This window comes from Morchella sextelata (assembly GCF_020137385.1).
Source record: "Morchella sextelata strain SCLS chromosome Unknown scls_17, whole genome shotgun sequence".
NCBI lineage: Eukaryota > Fungi > Ascomycota > Pezizomycetes > Pezizales > Morchellaceae > Morchella > Morchella sextelata.
In genome coordinates this window covers 110,147-136,214 of record NW_025408632.1, presented here as the reverse complement: position 1 = coordinate 136,214, position 26,068 = coordinate 110,147, and the positions used below count along the sequence as shown (strand labels likewise).

At 45.2% G+C, this 26,068-nt stretch overlaps 3 protein-coding genes across 3 annotated transcripts; all 3 read left to right on the top strand.

Moving 5' to 3' along the window:
* Positions 1-1,760: 1,760 nt before the first annotated feature.
* Positions 1,761-4,288, top strand: H6S33_004172 (uncharacterized protein; the record flags this gene model as incomplete). The annotated part of the gene is made up of 7 exons (XM_044835723.1): positions 1,761-2,324; positions 2,379-2,812; positions 2,872-3,041; positions 3,096-3,342; positions 3,402-3,550; positions 3,604-4,051; positions 4,108-4,288. The coding sequence occupies 7 exons, from the start codon at positions 1,761-1,763 to the stop codon at positions 4,286-4,288; spliced, it is 2,193 nt and encodes a 730-aa protein (XP_044690910.1).
* A 4,054-nt stretch (positions 4,289-8,342) lies between these two features.
* On the top strand, positions 8,343-10,015 carry H6S33_004171 (uncharacterized protein; the record flags this gene model as incomplete). Its single annotated transcript, XM_044835712.1, has 10 exons — positions 8,343-8,417; positions 8,532-8,566; positions 8,637-8,734; positions 8,801-8,823; positions 8,892-9,021; positions 9,083-9,103; positions 9,172-9,232; positions 9,292-9,432; positions 9,497-9,916; positions 9,973-10,015. The coding sequence occupies 10 exons, from the start codon at positions 8,343-8,345 to the stop codon at positions 10,013-10,015; spliced, it is 1,047 nt and encodes a 348-aa protein (XP_044690909.1).
* Positions 10,016-17,870: 7,855 nt separating this feature from the next.
* Positions 17,871-19,422, top strand: H6S33_004170 (uncharacterized protein; the record flags this gene model as incomplete). The annotated part of the gene is made up of 6 exons (XM_044835701.1): positions 17,871-18,050; positions 18,119-18,155; positions 18,237-18,313; positions 18,375-18,757; positions 18,825-18,892; positions 18,950-19,422. The coding sequence occupies 6 exons, from the start codon at positions 17,871-17,873 to the stop codon at positions 19,420-19,422; spliced, it is 1,218 nt and encodes a 405-aa protein (XP_044690908.1).
* Positions 19,423-26,068: the final 6,646 nt, after the last annotated feature.

Sequence of the window (26,068 nt, the reverse complement as noted above, 5' to 3'; positions counted from 1 at the left end):
TAGTTATTTCTGTCGTTTAGCGAGATTCATCAATAAGTACTAGTTTTGACCGATCTCAGGTCGTACATAATAATCATTTAGGCATGAATTCCCGGCTATCAATTGGCCAAAAAGGTGGGTTCCCTCAAAATCAATTGTGCACGATGTATGACGTCTTTAATTCCTACGGAGGAGTGAGTTTCTATAGGACTTTTTGACCTGAGGTGTCAAGGGTGAGCTGTTTTCTCCTTTGCCCCAGTCGAAAACTCTCGGCCCGGATTGAGAGATCCCGGATAGATACTTTAAAAGAGAATACTAGGATAGTGACTGGTCCTGTGAGTTTTTAACTCTCATTTTGGCAGACTTTGTGAGATAAAAGTACCGTACTTAAAATATTCTGTTACCGTACCTAGTTCTAGACCGACGTTGATATATCTGTAGGAAGCGCGGATTGACCTTCCATACCATCCGAACAGATCCTAACCTTTCTCGGGTATTAAATGATCTAACTAGATCAGGGTTTAGAAAATCCCCCACTCCGGCTCCGATGCAAAGGCGGTAACTAGCATTGCCTTCCAGGCATCGTAATACAGAATGTAGTTTCACAGCAGGGGCACCTTCAGTCAAGTACTAGGAGCCGTGTTTATTGGAGTCTGGATTCTTGCTGCAGCCCTCACCACATATCAAACAAGACCCCTAAAAAAACGCAGATTCTAGCTGGCTTGATATCAAGAAATAAGTACGTCGAGCTGGAGGGGGCATATGACACCCGAATTCTTGATTTAAAGCCGGGGGTATGGAAGATAACATCTATGATCATGGTTAGAAAACCTTTTTTCTTTTTTTTCTTCTTTTTTTGAAGAAGGTTTCTCTTACGAAAATTTTCCCACACTCAAAACAAAATTTTGCGTAGAGGTTGGCATTTTTAATGGATGGGTAGAAATTATAAAGTGCTTTGCAGTTTCAAAAGACCAGGTTTGCCATGTCGTCTGTGCCCAACTTTTTATCTATTGAAGTTATGATCGACAACCGGGAATTCGAAGATACTCATGGATCCTTATGTTTGTCAATTCACCCTTTGAATAATCGTCGGTTGAAGTTCGGAGTATCTCCATAGGTCGGCAAATGACGCTATGCTAGGCACATTACGCATCGAGTGCCCTTAAAGGAGAATATGTACTATTGCACTAGCATCTGACAGGTGTCCAACGCCTGTCAAACCCAGCGCAAAGCCCCGTTAACTTCCGTTCCCGTCGCCCGATGAGCAGCCGCTGAATCGGTAGTACCAGTGCCAATGACTCCAGAGGAAGAATACTATAGCAGAACTCGAATGTCTCTTTTTTGACAAAAATGTTAATTGTATCTCTTGGAACGTCAACTTTCGTCGCCGGTGAAATCGACTCACTTACCCGGGATTAATTCAAGCGCTCAGTTGGGACCAACATGTAGGGATAACCTGCCGGACACATTTCTGCTAGTCCAGATTGAGATTTAATATTATCTATATGCTAGTAACAATGTGCACGTGGGAGCTCGCTTCAGGTCCCAATAATGACGATCGTTTGGTAGATGGTTAGAATCCTTGTTCATGAGAGGAACGGATGAAAAGTAGAGAAAATAACAATGGCCTACGTAACTTCAACGCCGCAGAGGCCGAGCGCAGTTATTCCCTGAAAGGTTTGTGGGCACATATAAGGATACATATACCTTTGATATGATCTTTACAACCTTCTCGAATTAAGCATCTTTCTTCATTCGTGGGTTTGCACGTATTCTGCAACATGCATTTCTCCGGTCTTTTTCTCTCTTTACTTCCCTTCATATCTCTTATCACAGCTCTTCCTCAGCCAGAGACAAGCCTCGAGGATAGAGAGCTACTCGATATTCCAATCATTAGCGATGTCCTCGTAGCCCTCGATGATCTTGTTGGAGGGAAGATCCTTGGCGACATTGTCTCATACCTTCTTCTGAATCCTCTGACCAGTGCTAAATTCCCCGGTCTCACCACAGTCCTCCAAAGTGCCCAGGATAAAAATGTCACCTGCGAAGAGTTTAATCGGGGTTTACTCTCTGCAATTCAGCTGCACCCTGCTTTCATAACCGCTCATAATGAGCTGGATCCGGATCTGCAAGAGAAAGTCACTGAGTTTATTAGTGGTAAATCGGCCTCTAGCATCATAGGAAAGAGGGGTTTCTACATTCCTCCTAGCCCAGCTGCGAAACAACACTTCAAACGAATGGAGGAATCCGGAACGACGCCAATCTCAAGGCGTTGGTTGAATGCAAAGAGGGATACAAGTCCTGTTATCTACGAGGACACAAGTAATTCTACATCTCCCATGACTGTAAGTCACTCAAAACCTCTAAATATAAGCACAAATCGAATACTAACCCCTCAGGTATATGTTGCTGCCGAGTTCGAGAACTGGGGTCTCACAGTTTCCAACACTCCCGCATATACCTTTGTCCCCACCAAAGTCAAGGGACTACAGAACTTAATCACCTGGGCGAAGACCAAAAAGCTTAGGGTACGTGCTGCTGGATATCGACATACCTGGGGCGATATGTATTCCGAAACCGATCATGTGTTCGTATCCATGCTAGATACGAAAACTGCAACTACTGTCCCTGACCCTTCATCTATTCTCCCGAACGCCGCCTCAAATGCTGCAAATGAATTCAAGCAGATTGAACTAGCATCAGAAGATGTGTCAGGCTCCGGTGGGAAGAAACGACTTGTGAGACTTGGTGCTGCAGTAACAAACGAGGAGTTTAGAAGATGGGCTATTGCGAATAATGCTTGGACAGTACCTGTTAATGTTGTCATGGTTGAGTAAGTCAATTCCTTCTCGGAGGAAATAGGTCGGTGTAACTAATCTGGTGCCAAAACAGAATCACATATGGGGGTTCGAATGCACCTATATGCCATGGGGGAGGAATTCAGCATAAAACCCTCAGTGACCTTGTTCGTCAAGTTGAATATGTTGATGTCAACGGCGTGCATCAAACTGTGTCTGATCCAGATCAACTCAAGGCTGCCGCTGGTGCCTTTGGACTTTTGGGTAAGTCTAGTGCTACGTGCCCTACGCTACGAGACTTTTTATTGACTTTAGCAGGTGTCGTTACCCATATAACACTTGAGTTAGATTCTATGACCTACGCCAACATGCAACCAGCTAAGCCCGAAATTGGCCTTACAATTCCACCACCCGAGGGATATACTGTTCCAAAGGCAATCAGAGAAACCTACACTGATGCACAGCTCGAGGAAGCAAGACTAGACTGGATTTCCAAAGCTGAGAACTCTTACTATTCGGAATATTTTTGGTTTCCTTATCAGGATAGAAGTTTTGTCAACGTCTGGTTAGTATGGATATTACAAAGTGGAAAGCAAATATACTGACTCTTGCATCCTAATTTAGGAATAATACCGAAGACTCTACAGGAGCCATCGATTATCCGTCTGCCCCCGATCAGTTCAACCAATGGATCCAAGGATGGCTCGGAGGTGTCATTAATGATGATCTACTTTTCCGAGCGTTCCCGGGGCATTGGCAGGCCGTTATACTCTGTAAGTCCTTCTTTATCCTATAATTAATCAACCCTAATTAATTGTCTATGTAGCCACCGCTGCAATGCTTGGTCTCCCAGACTCAGATGTCAAAACATACCTAATCGACGCCATCCACTTCCGTCGTGGTGTTCAAAACATGCGAGTCCGGGACATTGAGCTTCAGATCCCAATCCCAGCACTTGCAGATGACCCAACCAAGCCTGATTGGACAGTCGTACAAAAGGCATGGTGGGACGCTATCGAGATTGTCTATGCCGATGATAGTGCACCTATGAGAATCGCGCTTGAATTGAGAATTATGGGCGACAGTGATATAATCATGGCACCGCAAACCAGAAACAGTTTTGGGACGGCTAGTATTGAGGTGTTGACCACCATGCCAGCTGCAGATGATGGCTCATGGGCTCCATTCGCTCAAAAGATTGCAGATAAATGGATGAGCTATACCACACAAGATGGAGCGTTGATCAATACCCGTCCGCATTGGGCCAAGGAATGGTACGTATTTCCACGATGAGAGCTTGTTCCCCTTACTGACTGAATTGTATCAATAGGCAAGGGATGACAATCAATGGTACCGATTGGAAGCAATATCTAAAGGATGTTTCATACAAGGATGAGATTCCACAGTTTTTGAATGTGCTTGGTGAGATTGGGGCTGAACAGGGCTGGGAGTTGAAGGACTTGAAGGAGCGATTCTCCAACCCGTTTTTAGATGATATGTTCTTCGAGTAGATTCTTTTATTTTTCAAAGGGTCTATCAATAATTAGCTTAAGAATTTTATAATATAAGGTCGAGGTTGCAGGTTTTATAATGGTAGAAATACATGTAATTAGCTCATTACTATTTTCTTATATCCCAAATCATAAAAACGTATATCGTGGGATATAAAACTGCTTGCGAACTATATCATGTCCCTAAATGCCTAGCGTAACCTGAACACGGGGAGAAACATGAAGAGGCTTCGTAGTATTTCGAGTAGAACTAGAATATCCTCCGACCTCTCCTAGCATTGATAAACTAATAGAGTAGCCGTGGCTTACACATTTTAAATTGCACATGTCCCGACAGGACTCAGTAACGGTAGCCAATTAAAGGTTGATATGAAGTACATGAAGTATTAGTATAGGTGGATATATCGGTAGTCCCATCTAGGGATCCAGGAGTTGTGACCTATGTAGACCGGCAACTTGGTTACTGCTAAAGTGTATATTAATTATTAATATAGTACGATCTCTTATACCAACTTGGGTCACGGTTACCGCCAATTCTCGATAGAAGAGCCCGGGTTCAAAGATCAAATCTAAGTCATCTGATTGGTTGTTCTGCGCTTTGCCACCACTTATCGCTCTGTACTTTTGCATCAAACCCGGGCTCTTATTTCGAGACTTAGCGTTACGTACATGCTCGTTCCCGTCGGATTCCATTTGCTAAGGATCGGGAGACGATGAGAACAAGGTTGTGCCAGAGATTACAACACGATATGTGTCACCAGAGAACTTTTTATTTTACGCTCTAAAAATCATTGGCTAAACTTTGTACAATGTGGAAATTGCTGCGATTTATCACGAGCCATAACTAATGTATAATGGAGTGTATGCCATCCTACTAAGGTAAGCCGTACTTAATCTGGATGTAAGCGACCCAGCGTGCCAAAATATAAATCGATCACCACTGATAATGAATGGGTGGGTGGGATTTGCACTTTACCATCACCATCGCCCCTCATCTGCATGCTTCTCGAAACTCAATCGATGGCCTATTTAAGTTGTTCCCGGCCCCTTGTGCCGGGTACAGCACCTTGATAGAGAACAGATAAAGGTCCCAAGTGATGCAATGTCACTCGCCTCACAGCAACAGGAGCAAACAAACAAAACCGACACAGAGGACCCTAGATATGTAATTCATCTGTCTTTGGATCCGAGATTTTGTTCCTTGCATCGCATCATCATCCAAGACCTAGTTATGTCCTAGACGTGAACCTGCATCACAAGTCTTACAATCCAAAACCCGGATAGAACTCCAGAAATATTGAACCGTAAAATAGCACAAGAAAGAAGAATAATCTTTGGGAATTGAACATGGAGTGGTGGACTGCACATTGCCCCTTATTCCTCAAGCTAGTCGCTTTGTCGATTTGTAATCGCTTCCTCCCACCACAGCTTTTCTGCTGGTATTAGTCGGCGACGTTAGGGCGAATGGACATCTGCTCGCTTCTCCGTGGACCCCTACTCGATTGACCTCTTATCCGAGCTTGTAGGTCAATAATCGCTACTGCCCTTTTTGATCGTCCTGCTGGCATCCTGCTTTGCGGGTCGATGCACCACATGCGGCATTCGCCGATCGGTCGGTTAGTCGCACGGCGTCATGCATCCTCACTCGATCCCGGGCACAGAAGCTCGCTTCAAATAACAGTCTGTTGTCCCTACATTGAAAAGGAGTAATTTTTCAACGTCGTTGTGGTTTATGTATCCGGCTATGAATTTTTAGTCGTTAGCTTGATGTAGGTATATGTAAGTACATGTACTTTTGGGGTACAGGGGATTTAAGAATGAAGTATATTATGTTCTGTATTCCGCACAGATGCCCTGGAGAGACATGTGTGTGTACTGTGCGTTGGACCCTTTCTCTCGCGTTGATTGGAGTTGAGTGTGTAGAGCAGGCTTACAGGGTTTTATGTAAGGCGCAGATGTTGTGGGACAGTGACATACATATAAGTATTGTAGGACGGAAAGAACTGGAGGATTTCATGAAGTAATACTTCTTAGTGATGGTATGTATAGCTCGGTCACAGGGGGAAGCCGAGTTCCATGTCCACTCGTTGGCTGTAGTTAAGAGAGGTGAGGTGTGCATGTTTTAATTGGAAGGAGAGGTTACGGTACTATACTTGGCAAACCCATAAAGTTTATTACTCCAAGTGGGCCGCTAGCAGTACCTGGGATGAGCACACATCACACGAGTACATGTAGTCACCCAAGTCACAACTAGTGCCGAGATCAATTTGGTAAACACCTTTTGTCAATCACCACTTCAAACCTCCTCTTAATCTTGATTTCGACTTAGTCTATTCATCAATCCCGTAGTTTACAGCAACTAAGAGGCAATGTACCTACATGTAGGCACATGCGTGCTTCATCGGCGGTTAGTACGAACATAAGCAAAAGAGATCGCCGAGATGCCAAACGAAAGGGAATCCCTTTTTCTTTTTTCTTTTTTCTTTTACTCGTCATCAGTACACCCCCCCCCCCCCCCAGGTACTTCTACAGAAAAGAACTCATCCTAAAATTTGTTAGAGCATCTATGCACCCCAAAGACTTACAACGTCATTATAGCTTCCGGTACTTCGAGCCGTACAAGTACAGAAAACCACTCAAGGCTAAGTCAGTAGTGGAAGGGCCTAGGCAGCGTGAAAACCGATGGTATCACTGGCATTCATAACTATTAGCCTCGCTAATGTGATATGAGATGGGAATTGGTCACGATATGAATTTAGGAAAGGGAGCTTCGGAATTTATGGCTCCCCGATATTGTGGGGTTAACCGTTTCGGGGCGTGATCACAAAATGAGAGACAGCTCGGGAGATCCCCCGGTTACCCACCACCGGAGGAGTTCAAGACCGTCTCAAGCGAGCAACACCGCTGTACTGAGAGGGGATAGTCTACGATTCTACGGATCATAGATGGAACTTCAACACCCAGTTGACCTGGAGTTGTGGTAGCAATTGCACCTTGAAGTGGGTAAAACTACCCGCTACACACACCCAAATACATGGAAATAAGATACGAAGCTCTGTGAGTAGTGCCCTTACGATGCATTTTACCTCCTTTCAGTAGTTTTGTGCAACGGACTGTCTAATACTCTGGAACTTGTGTCGATCACTCACTACTGCCGTGTCCGTTGAAGATTGCATCTGCCACGGTTTCTCCATACCAAGCTATGACTGTCAAGAATTGACACTAGAGCAAGGCGGTTGCCATTTAGTGCCCTACTCTAGTGTGAATATTATGGACTTTGTTCCAGAGTATCATGTTAGGAAAGATATGCATTGTAACTGTATGATTATAAATGAACTATCTTTCCGCGCACATCAAATCAAGGACACTTTTACTCAGCTGTGCTGAACTTATTCCTGAGGCCTCAAGACAAAATGTGGAGCCCCAGATGCTGTTCTCCGAGTGGCTGCTCCACACTTCCAAACCAAGATCCACAATAAGCCACACGCCACAAGCCCGCCTATTTATTCAGTTATCACCACAAATCCAACTCGTGCACTTTCACGCGGCTAGCAAGGAACAATCCGGTTCCTTCAAGGCTGAGGTGTGTCGGATCGGTATTGGAAACCTCGCGAATCGCAACCCTGCTTCCCCATCAACTCAGCAGCCAGCCACGTCAAGTAGGCAAAGGAAAAAACGTTACTACCCATAAAGTGCGTTTAACTAGTTCAGCACTCCGTGCAATAACAACCCCTTCCAATCCCCCAAGCCCCACACTCAGGGCAAGATCAACCCAATGAAATTTCTAAACTGTACTCGTCTCCGAGCCAACCGCGTTTATGACACCTAACCACCATGGACTAAGGGGCGATAAAGTGGGCGGGAAGCGCAGTCTTCATCGCTCCCCCAGTTACCCCCGCTTTTACATAAATCAGCCACGGTTCCGGTCCCTCGGTAACTACTGAACTAACCCCTGGCAAATATTCTCCTACCCAACGCACCGGCACTCCAATAGGTAGTTGGGCCACATTATCGTTTTCAATTGCACACTTTATATTTGTTATTGTTTGAAGCAATGACAAACATTACCCCCCAGCCTTTGATGTCGTACTGGGACTACGAGGATGGAAACGAGACTATCACAGCTGATGTAAGCTTTGACTTGAGTATACTCTCAGAGTGGCTTTATGACTTTTTTCTTCCTTCTCATGTGAAATAGTGATAAAATAAAGGCTAACTATGTTTTTGTGACTGGGATAAATAGTCTTTTGACAGCGACTCAGCATACGACGATGGCGGGTATTTGATAAACCCCTACCGTTCGTTTTGGAACACACTATTGGACTATAAATTGACTGACACATACTAGCGATAGGCCAGTCGAAGATTTGACGCTTCTCTCCCATGAGAGAGCAAACGTATGCAAGTATGAGAATGGGAGAAGATATCATAGGTATCATGAAGGACGTATGTATTCACACCTCAACTATCAGTAATCCTACCATCTCTTTTATTAACGGCTTCGGTATATAGAATACGCTTTCCCGAACGACAATGTATGATTCAATCACTTCACTGATCTTGTCGTAAACCTAAGATTTGAGATTGCTAACCTCCTTGATAGCAAGAGCTCGACCGAATGGACCTACAACATCACATCTCGAACCTGGTCTTTGGAGGTAAACTTCATTTTTCGCCCATTACCACTGGCGAGGGAGATCCTTCGCCGATTCTAGATATTGGCTTTGGGTCAGGTATGATTGTTCCCCGAAAGCCCAACTCTTTATGAAACAAATCTAACAAACAGATTGCTAGGAATTTGGGCTGCCAGTATGGGTAAAAAAAACCTGTCTTTGACCGGTTTATATTGGCTGTTGAGACTTATAGCTAATCGATCGACAAAGCCGAAATGTATCCTCACTCGCAAGTAATTGGAGTAGATCTCAGCTGGACGGAGCCAATTTGGTAATTATAAAACCTACACTTCCTATTTTCGGTACAAAACTCACTCTTACGCATCCCAGGTGTCCGCCTAATTGCAGACTCGAAGTCGACGACTGTGAGCATGACTGGCTTTACAAAAAAGATTATTTTGAACTTGTACATATCCGGTATCTCAATGGGTCAATACGTGATTGGGACCGTTTATTCCAACAGGCATACCGGTATATATTATCTTTAACATTAATTCCTCACTACTATATATTGTTTTACTTATTTTCCTTTTAGACATACCCGTCCCGGGGGCTGGATCGAACTACAAGAATGTGACATCGAGCTCTACTGCGATGACAACACGCTTCCACCTGACAGCATGCTTCTGGAGTGGTTCGTCCTAATAAACAAAGCCGCCACCGCCAGCGAGAGGCCCTTCATAAAAACGCAACACTTCAAGTCTTGGCTTGAGCGCGCAGGCTACGTGAATGTGAAGGACAAGCTGTTCAAAGTGCCAATCAACCGGTGGCCAAAGGACAAGAAGATGAAGGAGCTTGGACACTATGAGATAATGAATATTGCTGAAGGGTTAGAGGGCTGGAGTATGGCGTTGTTTACGAGGGTGTTGGGGTGGGAAAAGGACGATGTGCTCGTATATTTAGAAAAAATCAAAAAGGAGTTTAGGAATAGGAAGGTGCATGCGTATTGGTCATTGTAAGCTACATATCTCCCTAAGTTCCTTGCTTTCATAAATACTAATGGGATTATAGAAGAGCTACCTACGGGCAAAAACCAATGGACAGTAGTACCTAGTTGTGGCCGGCGTGAGCGTCTCGTTTCTTCCCTAGTTCTTAAAAACTGTAAATATCAAAGCCGCTCCTCTGCTGCTTTAAAAAAAACCACAACAACGAGATTTAGTTGAGTTAATTGGTTAATTGATTAATTTGGTAGTTATTTTTTTTTTCATATCGGGGGTGGGGGCCGGTGGTTATCCAAACATAGGGTTATGCATGGGTTGTAATTCCTTTGAGACTGTCAATATTCTACATACATACATTAGTGGGTTGTTTTTGTGGTTTTGTACATGGGGTGGCGTCGAATCGGGTATATATTATTTCAATTTAATTCATCAATTCAATTTAGTGTTTTTGTTTTTTCCATCTTAAAATCTTTGACGGATGAGCATCCAAATATAGACTACTGCGCACAGTCATTGGCTTATGCATTATATTCGGTCCGGCTCATGAACTCGGGATGTTTGGTTATGTGGCTTTCTATACGTACTCTACATAGGTACCTTACCTATCGGCTCGCGGCACGGAATGGGTGTTCGAGTTGGTGATCGGCATAATGCTTCTTCAGGGTCGCTGTCATATCATAGCTGATGATATTGAAATTTGAAATTTACGGCGCACCCGAACCACTAACGCAGCACCGGGGATGTCCGACCTGCTGACTGCCTGTCTGTCTAGACAGCTAGTAGCAGCTGATCCCATATCATAGGGCTCTTTAACGAAAGGTGACGACGATGGAACTTCCCAGGGCGTTCGTTGTTGAGATGTTAGGAAAAGAATATATCCCTGCCAAGATCTAGAAGGAGGCGCCAAAGTGCAAAACGTACGGCCGCCGTCACCATGCTTAATTGTGGCTTGAGCGGATTGTGGAAGTTGGCAGATGGACCGAAACAGGTTCCCGTCTACCGGAAATATCATATAAACACCAGGCCCAAAACTCCGAACGAAGTTTCTGCAAGTTGCCTGGTCCAATCATTCGGAGGTCGGTTGAATGGAGAGCAGCTAACCAGTTTTCAAGCCTTTTCCGGTACTTGCCACGACGCAGCATCCCCCTCTCTTCCTCCATCGATTAGTCACAAATATTTTTTTTTTGTTTCAGGAAGAAGAAAAAGGATGCCATGACGCCTACAATACCGGCACCAGCTTTTCCGAAAGAAAGAAAAGAGCCAACAAGTACCCACGGGGGACGATCCAAACTCGTGTTTCGCTCCCTGCCTGCTCACCCGGTACACTGGCTGGTTGGTACCAGGACCTCGGACTCGGGCCGGCACACGCCGCCGGCGGGAGCACGCCCGCGCACGGGTGGATGGGCACAAGAGGCCGCCGACACGGACACGCGCAAGCAGGCGGCCAGAAGAGGACAGGGGGTCCTTGGCTTGTTGGGTAATTCCGGAGGTAATTCTTTGGGTGAGGATGGGGTTTCGGGGAGAGTGAGGTGTTGGGAAAAGGGATGGGGTAAAGATGAAAATCAAAGTCAGCGAGGAAAAAGCGGTTTGGAAGAGTGACTACATGTATTTCTCGCCATGTTTGCAACCCTGGTTCGGCTTCACTCCGTAAGCCTAGGAAATTGGGTACTCTAATCTCTCGGGAGGGACATATTTAGGCCGGATCCAAAGACCAATTACTGACACTACTGCAGAAACTAACCTGCTAGAACACTCGTACCCAGGAGATGTATCTCCTGACCAATGAGATGCTGCGGGAGATGTCGGGGTAAAGGATCAACATTCATTCCAGAGCCCTGGCAGCTACGAAAATTCGTTGGAGTATGGGGGGAACACTGTGAAACTGTGCAACTGTAACCGGGGAAGAACACTCTCCACGTGCTGGAGGAAAACCCAGGGGGTGAACAGATATATGTGCAGGACCGATAACGTCACATCTTAGGGACCTCTTCTGAAGGACGGGCCAGATGTCAGAAAACGGACCAGAGATGCTCCAGCTCGGCCACGTGCATATAATGTCCGCTTGGTCACAATATTTTCAGTCACCAATATTACTGGCCGCCGCAGCACCGGAACCCAAGCAAACACGCGCTGCATTGACTAGGGGGCGAGTACAGTCGCACCTCGCTATCTCGTAATTCGATATCTCGGATCTCTTGCTGTCTCGTACGGATTTGCGGGACAGGTACTGCCCTTCTCCACCAAAAACTATTTGCTGTCTCGTATACTTGCTATCTCGTAGGGTTTGGCTCCCAGAATACGCTAACGACATAACGAGGTGCGACTGTACTAAGATTCGGCGGTTGAAATAAGCAATTGACGAACGACGTAGGTAACCAGTTGAATGACCCAAAGGAGAAAAAAGCAAACAAGAGCAAAACCTTCTTCTCCTTTATGTGTGTAACTAATTGACTATCCAGGTCAGTGTCGACAACTCTCTCTCCTTTGGAGGGGGGACATTTCACTTACACTATTTACTTACACGCGGTATCCCATCATGCGGTTCATTATTTGCAATTAAACGGGGGCTCAAATTAATTCCCGGTAACTTCCTCCCAATCGCTGCTGAGTTTGGAGCTCTCATGAGGTCGCGGTGAGGTGCTGAATACGCCTCAGATATATGTTGCCATCTGAGTGGATTTACGGCGGTCCGTTAAGTAGCCTGGTTCTTTCCATGTTAGGTTGCATTTCAGTGGACAATCTCTGAAGTGACTTGGGAGGTAGATTCTTACATGTAGTTACTTTCATTCATGATGACAAGAGGAGAGAGAGATGTGGACCTCTCTGCTCGTGTGAGTACAGAGCTTTCCAATGACAACTACATGTATTACCCGTACCCCTAGCCACGTATGACGTACATTCTCTAGTCTCCCTGAGCAGGAATATATACCTAACCCTCATTACTTATTCGGATTAGTGTGAATTGTAATATGGGATTACCACAGTATCAATATTTATCGCCGGACTTCGTTTTCTACAATGTGTATACCGTCAGGCTCGAAATTGGCTATCCATACAAGATCAACATCACTACCATCGGATCACCGAAAACTTCTGGTGCTAGCCGAAACCCTCCGTATATTGCATGTTCAAAAGATAATAATGTCTAGACAGATTGCCCGATTATCGTCCTTTTGCTGAAGATATAATGCAAGATCTCACGCTCCAAATATAGCGTCTTTATACGATAATAGCTTTTGGCCAACACGTTGGGGCAAGTTAATCACAGAATATCACTCGCGCCGCGATATTGATTGATTAATTCATTAAGTACTTCTCGCGCCGCAATATGGGAAGAACTCGCTCCACGTTGAATAGTGCAGTCTCCAGGTGTCATTAAACGATCGAGCGTAGAATATACATGCTGTCTTTTATTTTAGTAGTGGAAGATATTTTCATGAACTTCATGACGTTTCCTATAAACACTTCGGACATGATAGTAATATTTTCCAGCGTGCACAGTACGGTGAGCAGAAGCAGTCAAAACCGTGGCTATGGCTAATAGTGTGCGCTGGACAGTTCTTTCTTTTCTGCCCGTACTTGTGAGAAGCCAGTCTTTCTGGGTAACTGAGGAATTTGGCGTTTATAGATTCCTGTATAAGCAGAACGCCGGATATCTTAGATCTAGGTCACTAATATATACGTCCGACTCATCTAGAGCTGGATTATTTAGGAGGACCAAGAAAATCTATTTTGCACTGTGCGTAGTTTTTTCTGTGTCTGCTAGACCAAGCAATAAGTAAAAGTCAAAATTACTAGTAGCGAGTGATATTGTGTGATTAACTTACCGGGATTTATGGGGTTGTACATACGGCAAGAGAAGACTACCCACAAACCATCGATACTGACAACCCCTTGTGAGATCCAAGGCTACAGCACAATTGCGCAAGAGATCAACAAAACAATAGGCTCTTGCCACCTTTTTTCCTTGTCAGCATTGTCTCGACGGCTTATGTATGTATGGGAATATGGGTTGGATCCTCTGATGTCGAACTAAGGGGCCTACCGGGGCCATGTAGGGGTATTCCCGGTTCAGAAGTGGATCTGATGTGATTGGGCAGGAGCGCACCTGATCCGCCGGAAAGGATGTCAATGACACTGTACGGCAGCTGACCGGAGGAGGGGTACCTGGCATAGTTGCTGTATGCACACTTGCACAAGGAATCCAATATATCCAATGTTGGGGTATGACTGGGGGAGAACGACTCGGGGCCGTACTAGCCAGGGTAGTAATCTTCATATGTAATCGAGGGCTAGCTAGGCTGGCCAACGATCTCTCGTTCTTTCTCTTTTCTCCGTGTATCGATCAGCAAAACTCAAACAATTGGCACTTCTTATGTGCCGCTCACAGGCTTCGCCGCATATTTTCTCATCCTCTGTCTAGATCTGTAGATCTACCAGGTATGTATGGACTACATACCTTTAAGAGGTGATACCTGCTTCGGGGACATCACACATTCCCATCCGAATAATAGGCTCAGCACATGTATAATGGAACAGCTCCCTGCATATATATAGAGTACAGTGAGTGGTAAGGTTATTGTAGAAATATGAGAGGAATCCTATTCGCCCAACCAGCCATACAAACCCTGTTTCCAGAGTCTGCCTCTCGCTGTGCTTACACGATATAAAACCTGTGATAGTTACCAGTTCTTGCATGTTGGGGTCTTGAGTACCCCGAGCTGGTACTTGCGAGTATGTAATCGTTAATTCCGGGCTGAAACTGCATCCTAACAAATCGCAAGCTATCCGACTGTCGCACAGTGTTCTGCTAGTTATATAAGTTATTTTTCCTTTTTCCTATTGCAAGACACAGAATTATTACTGGAAGCTTGGCACTCTTGGTTTTCGTCCCGGTTTATATAGTCCAAACCGATTGAAGAATAACCTGTAGCGAGTAGGACGTTGCGGCTTCCTCTTCAATAAAAACCAAGACCAACCCACGATCACAATTTCGACATCAGTTTGTGCGACCGATGATCTTTTAATTTGAGTCTTCTGGCTACTGTTGTGAGAGATTCTCTAGCTTGTACCCTTTGCCATTTGGAACCAGATATATTTCAATGTATCGTGGCCTCAACTGGTGAATAGGTGACAGCCGAGTCCTTTCTTCTACCTCTTCCTACTCCTTCGTTGAACCTCCCCATCATCCGCATCTTATCTTGTCCACTGCGAATGTGAATGTCCACTCTATATTAGAGATCCTTGAATCCTCTCTATGCTCGTTAGACCTTCTGCTAGCTGGATTTCTGAAGTACAGAAGTGAGACCCCTCGCTCTCTCTAAGCGAGAGGTCGAAAAACCTGCTTGCTTCTTCACGACAGTGGGAATCCATCAAACCGACAAAAACTCCCAGGTGCATATCGAAAAATCTTTCTTCCCAGCTTCGAATTCCAGATGCTCAAGCGAACAGAAGTGACGCTCGGTGCAGCTCTTGCAGTTGCTGGATCTCCTTGGCGCGTGACACCTAACCCAGAAAGGAACGCCACGTTTTACCAAGGGGAAGCTTAAGATCGTTCGGGATTAGCTGCACATCACAAGTGCAGGAGAGAGCGAACCCTCCATCCCCTCCATCACACCACCGTGTGCGCCACTAGTCTACAGTTACCACTTCAGGCGCTGGAAGGAATTCTTGAGTTCTTCTCTGGCACTGTGGCGCTCATTGGGCCAATGGGAGCATCTGGCATTTGCAGAGTGGATGCTTATGGAGACCAAACTCACGCAGGGTCGCATCCGCCCAGTTAGGCCGACATACCGCCCATAACACCTTATCAACCGTCGTTGACATGGTCTCCACGTTTGTGTTCCATCCCCACATGAACAAGAGTGGGAGTTCGAAAAACAGATCGGACGGAGAACGTGCGGAGAAATATCAGCCCGGTCTTCTCCGCGATGTAGACACTGAGGGAGAACATAGATGTCTGAGACGTGAAAATAACAAAATAAAAAGGGGTACCGAGATAAGACGAACTCATCTGGTACTCTACGCATCAAATGCGTCTTACGCCACTTACGCCATTTGAAATGGACTGCGCATGATGAAATTGACATTGAGGGTAACGGTGAAGGGGATGAAACGATGGCAGTCATCACCTGTAAACCTAAAGTCTCTGCTATACCATGATTCTAGAGAGCGGCAGCGTCTACTATGTACTGGATTATAGTTCTTGCAGTCTGATTGGTCGGCAGTGACAGGGGTGTTTCGTAAGCACGACACATCAAAGTACTGAACACCCACGAGAGGAGGAGGATGGGGCCGAAGGCCCCTCATGATTGTAGAGGGAGAATTAAATTTTATTTGATACCCATAATCCAAAGTACAGCTCGCGGTCGCGAGTTGGCACACCCCTAGTAATGTAGGAACTAGGATCCACCTCTGTTCTAAAATTACATCAATCTTAGGCTCTCTGGCCGCTGTTATTCTGGCAAAGGATTTCCCATACTCACAGATCTAACCTTACAGAAGATAGGTAATGGTTCAGGGATGAGAGCTAACTTTTTGGTAAGGCCTTCCGTATAAGACCCACTGGAGAGGGGGAGTTCAAGCGGAATATTTAGCTCATCCGCCCAGTCTGAAGTGTGGGAGATCGACAATGAGACAGTTAGAATAGTGCACCTACTCTACTCTAGAGTAGAGCACATATGTACTCTACGTGTTTTAGAGTGTGCACGCTCATTTATTGATGGATTGAACCAAAAGAGGAAAAAATAGAGTAGACATACAAGCTCTTTCTATTGGCGTAACCCCCACCCCTTGTCCGTCAATAGGACAGTACTAGGTACATCTACGCTACTCTAGAGTACAGTAGAGTAGGTGCATATGGATCAAACTCAATGGGATCGTCTGATCGCTTTCAGGATGAGACAGAGAAATTGTTCTTTGCGAGAAGCCACGAGTGGGTATATGCTCCGTTTGGTGGCATCTGAAAAAGAAAACTCGGAGGTTCGGAGAATTTTAGAATTCTGGAAGCAATGCCGATTACACTCAAACCCATTGGACCGGCAGTTGATGTAAAATTGATTGGGTATGATCTCATGCAGTCATTGAACTATTGCGGAAGCGCAGACGATGATAATCAAAATACATACATGTCGTTGTGTAGGTATGTATGTAGTTACTTACTAAAGCTCTGTGCAAAGTCTTAGTGATATCTCCCGACAAAGCTGAGATAGATTTCGATAGCTGTTGTCGTTGATTTCTAATATCAAAACCCAACAAAATCTCGGTATTGGGAGCGAAAGCGGAGGCTTAATGATCAAGAGTGTTCTACTTTACGGATTCTAGATTTAATATGATAGGTCTCGGTCCATAGATATTCGGGGCGGCTCTAGAGGATCTGCCGGGCGTCGGTTCTTCTTAACGTTAACCTCTTTTGGCTCTTTGAGTATTAGGCTATTTGTCCGACGCCCTAGACCATAAACACTGATGAGTTGACACATTCTAGTCACCCACAACCAACGAAATGTGCCCAAAATGTTTCTAAATCTCCTGGACGATCCTCGACTAAACTATTTAAGTACCTACTCAAAATCTTACCTATTCACACCTCCGTACCATACCACAGAGTCGCAGAACCCAGGTACCTAGTTACGGTAAATCCCGAGTGAAAGCTGCGCTAATGTTAACTATTGGGTGAGTGGATGAAAAGCAAAGAAAAAAAGGGACCAGAGCGTTACATATGCATCCCTGAAGGCTAACAGCTAGCTATGAAGTTAGTGTGATTGTGGAGAAAAGGGCAATCATGGTGTAATAAGCATATCTGCCTGACAAAACGCCACTGGCCCTATTATATACAAATACCTCACGCACCCTTCAGGGACCACCTCTTGAAAGGCTTTTTTTTTTCCCATTGGGAAACATTATCTAGCAACGGCGCGCGTCTGGCAGATGTAGAGTGGTATCTGTGGACGACTCCTCACGAAAGCTGAAATGACTACCATGGACACTACCGGCGGCTTACAGCCAGTGCCCAACAGAGCGCCGCTACTACTGGGCGTTGAGATATCTTTACTAGTGTTGGCATTTTTGGCTACGGCACTGAGGACGGGTTTGAGGAAGACAACTATGGGAAGAATAAGGATGGAGGATTGGTGTTGTATTGGGGCTACCGTGAGATCCGCTTGAGACCATATATAGTAGTACTTATAACGATTTCTGACATGGCAAGCTGTGTTTAGATAATTCTAATCAATATGGTGGTCGTACACGCACTAGGTCAGTATACTGTCCCTCCTGACGGTGCCGGTCTTGTGTCTATGGGGGTCATTGAAGAAGAAGCTAATGTTAATTAATTAGGTACACGTCATGGTATTGGGTTGCACATTTGGGACCTGGAGCACGCAAGAGATGAAGATTTAGTTGCCAACCTCAAAGTACGAAAACCTGAATCTACCTGTTTTGTAATTCTTTGAAACATCTAACAATATCCTACAGACTGCCTACATCGGTCGTATCTTTTACCCATTTGCAACAGGTCTTACTCGCCAATCGGTTCTTTTCCTCCTATTACGGATCTTCCCACATAAGGTTTTCCGCAGGATCTTAATTGTTGTGGTGGTCATCAACGTCCTGGTTTCAGTCGGTTCCTGCCTTGTGGTTGCATTCCAATGCAGCCCTATCCATGCTGTCTTCACGCCTACACCCTACGACTATCGTTCAAAGTGTTTAGACGCTCAAAGTCTGGCAGTGGCTGTACCTTCAATGAATGTTATTTTGGATTTGACAGTTGCCATATTACCGGTCAGAATGGTTTTGAATATGAGTTTACCTACAAAGAGTAAAGCTTTTATCTTGGGGATGCTAGGACTGGGAGGATGGTATGTAGTACATTTCTCATTTGAGCTTTGGTTGGGTTAATTCCTATATACTGACATCTTATTGAAGTGCATGCGTGGCAAGCGGTTTGCGGCTGTTCTATATCCACCGGGGGTTTCAAAGCCAAGATCACACATGTAAGACTCAACGCCTGCTCCTCACCTGATTGATAACTTACAGAAATTGCTCTTTAGGGGAAGCTGTGCCTATCTGTATCTTGGCCGCTGCTGAGGCTGCCATGGGAATCATTGCCGTGAGCGCACCCGCAATTCGCCCAATGCTCAAAGGAATGAACATCCACATCTGCTCCCTCCATATTAAAACAAAATCCAACCGCGACTCCATCAGCGATCTCCGAACAACCAAAACCGGCGCTAACGGCACAAAATCATCGTTCGCGCTCGGGAGCATCAAACGGCCCGAGAAATCAAAAGTGCGACTGCAAATGCGGGATGGGGGATCAGTGGAGCGGTTCAGACCAAATGAGATCAATAGGACCATTACCGAAATTGAGGCTGGCCAGGATCTCGAGAACCAGGATGACATAAGATATGATACGGGGCACGATGAGCGGGAGGACTTTGCACCACGGCCTGATTCGGGCGGTGGTCAGGGGATTGTGAGGAAGATGGAGGTTGCCGTGACGATTAGTGATCGACGGGTTTGAGTTTTTTGCCTTTATCGCAAGCCTGGGCGTTTATGGTGTTGGTGTTTTCTTTTATTTTCTTCCTTTGTGGAGTTCTTGTCCTTCGATTTTCTTCTTACGTTATAGATATAGTTAATGACGTGCTCTGTGGTAACTAATCTTGCCATTGAGGTATGTATGTAAATTTCTCGTGGTTGTGGTCAATGATAGCGTGAGCGGGAAAGTTCGCCACGACTACGTTGTGATGAGAATGATGTTCTCTAAACGGCCCTGCTTTTTTGCGAATGCGCTTGGGCTATTCATCAATGAATTATATGTTCTAGACATTCACAGTCAGCTCGTATGTTGGGATATTTTGCAAAAACAATCACTTTTATGGTTCATATGATTATGCCGATCTAGAATATGTGGTTCGGTAAAAGCATCAGTTTGTACAAACTATTTCGTGCGGAAATCAGTTTGTACAAATTATTTCGTGCGGAAATCAGTTTGTACAAATTATTTCGTGCGGAAATCATTTGTGTTGCGGGATTATGAGATTGGTACAAAACCTTCAAGAAATTACCTGCACAGTTTGTCTTAAGTAAGCTGATTGGAGACAATAATTCTTCTCGCTAAACTCACTTAGGGGAGATTAGGCCAAAAGGAAGAGAGAAGCGAAGTATATGCGTCTCACCCCATCCACTGTTGAAGTAAACACTAAAAACGTGAATACGTGAGGTAGTTGTATTTTTCTTGGAGTATACATATATATCCTTTGAATGTAGTGTTTTGATTATTTGACATTCGTATTGTATCTACCGTGCCCAGCTTATATCAACTTATGATATTGCCAGTGGTCAATCGTTAGTTCAAACAGCTAAAGTTAGCGCTTTGTCAAACCTGTACAAGAATACAGTTCCCTCAAGCCACCGGGTCATCATTTCATGGGTACTAAGGCCTACCCGCGAATCGCCAAGAACAGACCCAGCAAGAAACAGAGCTTCTAGGACTTCTACTATCCACTGAATTAGCCGGAGTTTCTTTCCTTGGGCTCACTTTCTGGAAGGGACAGAGATGGTATAATTTATGTGGTTGGGGGGGTAGGTGCGGGTGTGGTTGTGTCTGGGATTCAGACTTTATGATCCCAGCGCGAGTGATAATCCATGACGTTAATTCCATTTTGAAAATCGAAAATCCCTTGTTGGCGATATAGAGCCATTTGCAAGCGATGATTTTCGCCGCTTTCTACAATTGAATTAAGCTTTGGCACTAGCACAACATGTAGACCGGTCCCACGGGAAATACCCGTGCCACAGTGCCGGCCGTCGAGCCATGAACAATGTCGCAAAGCTCGGTGTCATTAGTGGGGAGTTGGGGTTGAATTAAATATTAAGATGGATTGTTATGACCAATATATACCTCAAGGCCGGTCAAGTTGACGTATCCAGGAGAATGGGCTGAGAAGATGCTCGGGCAGGCGTTAAAGAGCGCTGGATCTACCACGACCGGAGTCGGAGGTATCAACGGTGGTTCTTGCTTGCCCCGTTGGCCTGAATGGAAGGGCGTCGAGAGGGATTGGCCCATGATGCTGATATAATGTCGTCTTTAGAGATATAACTGGACATTCCCGGCTCTTATGTAGTGATGGTGTTGATGGTGGCGCCCAGGGGAATCGTTGGTGTCTCTCGATGCAAGAGTGGCCACATAACATCAGGGTTAGGAGTATTCGAATTCATGCGTGTAAGTATTGACTTATTAGACATTAGTTTTGGGGCTTTGCGAAATAGTGTACGTGGCGAGTGGTGCAGCCGGTCAACGTTTCATTATGTATTGTGGACGTGGCCCCAAACTATCTGCAGCTGTACTTTTGTCTTAGAGCATGTTGTCCTTTAAACTGTACCTATAAAGAGGGAACCTTCTCTCCCGGGCCCTTTTCTTTTGATTCAATCATCAGCCTTTACATACAATATTAAGACTTTAAATCACCGGTTCTATACTGCAGCTGCTCTCAAGACCATCCCTGAAAACTGTACTTCCATGATCCCTAAATGTCTACTCTTAGGCATGAGACGCGATAGAAGAAACTCTAGACACCGGCACTACACGCACCAGTACCCCAATTGACATGGAAAGAGCGTCATCCTGTGATTAGGCATGCATTCCTTCGATAACGCGGGGATTGTCCACCGATCGTCTCGGTTCATCCCAGCGGCGCTAGAGATTGGCGGTGGGTGGTCCGGGCAGGGTTTCTTTCTCGGTGAGTGACAACCTATGATGCGAATACAGCTCACTAGACATGGTACCGCAAAAATTGAGAAATTTCGTTGCAAGTTAGCAGAGTGTTGATACGTTTATATACATGAAAGTTTTTAGAATTGATACTCGAAGATACTCCTTACCTGCCTGTCTATTGCTGAGCAACGAAACTTTCGGTAATGCGGCGGGTTGAAACTTAGAAAGATGTACTAGGTAGCAATGTGGTGTACTTTGGAGATATATGGGTATCTCGAGATTTAGATTAGTTAGGTGAGCTCAGAAACCACTTGACTATCATGCCACGGTTCTCCGAAAGGTCTAATAGGCCTTTACAGTACGGATTGTGACGAGGACAAGCCAATTATACGGCTATTGCCGGCTCTATTAGCTTCCAACCAGCAGGATTAAACATATATCCGCCAAAGCAGTAGTTAACTTACATGATTGAGATAAAGAGAAAGTTCTTGGAAGCACTATAGATGATCCTTCATCATGCACTAGCACTCGAAAGGTTGTCCCTACTCTAGCTAATATAATCATTCAATTGCAAGCTCACTAAACTAACAAATTATTCGCTCCTAGACAACTCACTATCATAAACTATAAGGAGATGACAAGCATAGTTACCCATAGTGGCTACCGATCACCACTTCGAGGACAGGATATGGAGAAAGGAGAAACGGCATATTCATGACCAGTATTCTAGAAGATGGTAGCCATGCATGGCCAAGCTGCAAGGGTAAATGAGATGCAGTTACGTAATTACGCCGACGAATGTAGATAACGGGTGCCAGGGAGATGCCTACATGTCTGCCTCTAATTAAGTAGCTAATGTCATTACATTTGAATACATAGCTAATTAGGTGCAATATCTCTCTTTGCCTGGCCGTTTCTAGGAAAGTATGTAGTCTACATGATACTATATCGCGGTACGTTCCGTCGGGAACCTTAATATGATAGCCTAACGCCTAATTCTCCAGGTTTTGACAGCTGCTTACTTCAAACAGTCCCGACTATTTGGTATTAAAAGATACTGGTCGATATTTAGTCATTTAACCATGAGACCCTATGAATCTGACGTAGCACTTCCCCTTGGATCTCCACAAGTCGTTTCATGACAACACTTTATATCCATCTGGTTTGAAAGGCTAGTTTAATATCTATTTTAGAGTATATATAACTTTCTCCGCGTTCTCGGGTTTTGGATTTTTAGTTATAAAGCTATTCCAACCGGGTTATTCTGTGAGTGGTTTTCATGTGACGATTTTCCATAAACTTTCGGTAAAATTATTACTATACCCCACGTGAGTGGTGAGTGATATTTCTCGCATCAAAAGAAGAAGGTGTCGAGTGCTGACTAACCACTTTTGATATTCTTCGATAGTTCTAATACCAGGGATAGTGATTGAACCAGGAACCAAACAAATGGGAAAAGCTATCTATTTTCATATCTACTCAATCTTCTGGATCTTTAGAGAACGTGGTTAATTCTAACATAAAGATTGCCTTATTTCCCTTAAAGCCCAAACCCATGATTGCGGTGATAACAACGTATTATCTAGGGGATCCGTCTAGAAAGCCTACAACGAACAACCGGTAGAGGACACCTTCAAAAACGAGTAACGGCACATCAGCTGCAGATATCTCAAGACTAAAGCCGATACCTATCTCCTCATAGTCCCGGCCCATCTCCCCCACAGTATGCACAAGAGCTCCTCCTGCATCGTGCATGTGTGCCCAAAACCTAAATACCTTCCTTTTTTCGAACGCTTTCAAAACAACGCCCATATTTTCTTCAATGTCTTCCTTGCCTGGATTTTCAGGTGTTCCTCCAATTTTGCTGTTTTTTTTTTCTTTCTCCATTTCGCACCCCTCTTTCTTCGGTATTTACCCCGAACTGGAACTTCATGAAGTGGCTGCTTGGCTTTGGCTTGGCTGGAATCTGCTACACATAACGGGGAGGAGCATACGGGCACAAGCTGTCAGATACATATTACAATCATCGGTGACACTTTCAATGATTGCTTATTCGAAAAGATGGCCGAATATTTGCTCCTTGAGTGGTCAACTCCTAAAAGGATACCGGAGGACACCGATATGAAACCTACAACGCCCTCACCGCACCGCGCGGCGCATCCTCTACATACCTATTCTAGCCAAGGGAGTTAGTAGAAGCTTTTGGGACAGTGGAGGTACTCAACTGCAAAACACCGTCACGTGCAGGTGCCCTGTACGTCAATTCCCCCGCGTACAGCGGCTAGGTATCCGGATGAAATTGGGCCCACACATGTACTCTGCCCTCGAGCATAAGTAGGATACTCTACATCATGTACAATGCATGTGCTGGACATACTCTACGTATACTCTGCCTATTCTATGAGCCTGAGAACTTCGATGTACTGCAGTTAGGTAGAGTAAGTGACTGTTCTAGAACGCATTCTCACACCACCATTGCGTAAAGTGCATGAAATAGAACCACAGCCCCGTCGTTTCAACTGTAGTAAGGCGAACTATTCGATACTTATCTCTGCATGCGGCTGGGGGGGAGTACAGGTTATTTTGAGAAAAGATACCAGCGGGCATGGGGAAGCTGTTGGTCACACACTAGATACATGTAGAGATAAAGATAGGGTGATTCCACCAGCTAACTGGGGTTACACACATGCCATTCATAATCGCGGCGATATCACATCGGCAAATTTGAGAGGGATTTTGCGCGCGATGGATTCGAAAGAGCGCAGGACGGCATTTGAATTTCCACTGCTGCTGGAGGGATAGAAGGTATTTCTAGAAATCGAAGTAGGTAGGATGCTGATGAATTAAATATAATGAATGAGGTGAGTGAAATAGGTACTATATCTTCCGGGCCCTTGTCGAGAAGCTGACTGGAATGCTGATAAACAAGAAGTGAGGCGCGTAGATAGCAATGTATTTTGAAGATACGAAGGGCGACCGTGATAGATAGCTCGAACTCGTTATGGTGGCCAATATGGGTTGCCTTTGGCTATCATGATCATGATGGTGTGCCATAGGTATACGTATATCTTCTGTGTGCCTTGTGCGTCTTTCGTATTTGAGATGGGTGGCGGCTCTGCGGCTCTGCGGCTTTGACAATCAACTCCCCAACTAACCCTAACCCTTGACCTTCCAGAAACATGCGTTGAACCCTTGAACCCTTGGATATCAAGAACTGACTTCCTGTCTTGTTGCCTGGTCTTCTTTGGGAATTAACCTCCCACTAACTAGTCATCAATGAACCCTTCTTGTCCAAATACCAAGAAAAGCTTACATCCACATTCAGCTGCCATCTCCGGACTCGAGAGTTTAAAGCCTTGCAGCGACCCCACGTTTAAGTGTTCGCTTAGCATCACGGGCCACCCCCGCGGTTGGAAAACAACGACTGCTTACGGAAATGCGCACGACGGAATATTCCTGCGTGGATAGCGGGGAAAATGAGATCTTGGAGACGAAGAGGCATTGGGGCAGGGCGGGGGATGAGATGGGGTGAGATGGATACATTGCTCAATCCCTAAGAGCTGATTGGGGGTGGTCATGAGGTGCGGTGAGATGTTGTGTGCAACTGTGCGTAAGTTAAATAATACACTGTTATGGTTTTGTTTCCCTCTACTTTTTCACATGTTTCACATGCTTCACATGCTATTGTGGGGTATACGTATGTAGGTACAGGACGGGCCGGGTAAAGGTCGGATATCAGATCAAAAGGTACAAGTCAAACATACTACAAAGCCCGTCCGGTGAAAGACATCAATTGTCTCGGTGATTGATCATGACCTATACCTATAGTGCCTAATTACGGGCACCATCGTTAACCTAAGACGCCGAATCTATCCAGCGGTGAGGGGAGCTGGATCGATATTGAGCTCGAGCCTCAAGAAGGGGGCCGGACGGAGGAAATGAAAAGTCGCGGCCGGTGTACGTGTGTCTACCTGCTCGGCGGGACCAAGGCGGTGAGGCAAGTCAGGCAGAGATGCGCAGAGATGCGCAGGAAGGCAGGAAGGCAGGAAGGCAATTGCGCAAAATGTCTCGGCGAAACCGTCGATGGCAAATGTCTCACCTCGCCCATCTCTGCGGGGAGATCTTAGGAACATGGGACGATGTTATTTGAACTTTGGCATCTCGCGGTCTTGAGAGGTACTAGTAAGTAGTTACAGATGTAGAGTGCATACCGTGATATATCGATATCAAGTCGTACTTCCACCAATTGGCCAACCTGCAAGTTCCTATGTTCCTAAATAGGAGAATTATGCCAAGGCTGGTTTCAGCTTCCACAAGATGAGAGCGCTGGTCGATGTCGCGTGGGTAAGCGAATAAGGATTTGTTGGTTATTGTGTGTTAGCGTAACGGTAACTGGTGCGACGAGGCCTGGCGAGGTGAAAAATGCGATCTGCGGCTGTCAAGTGCAGGTTTA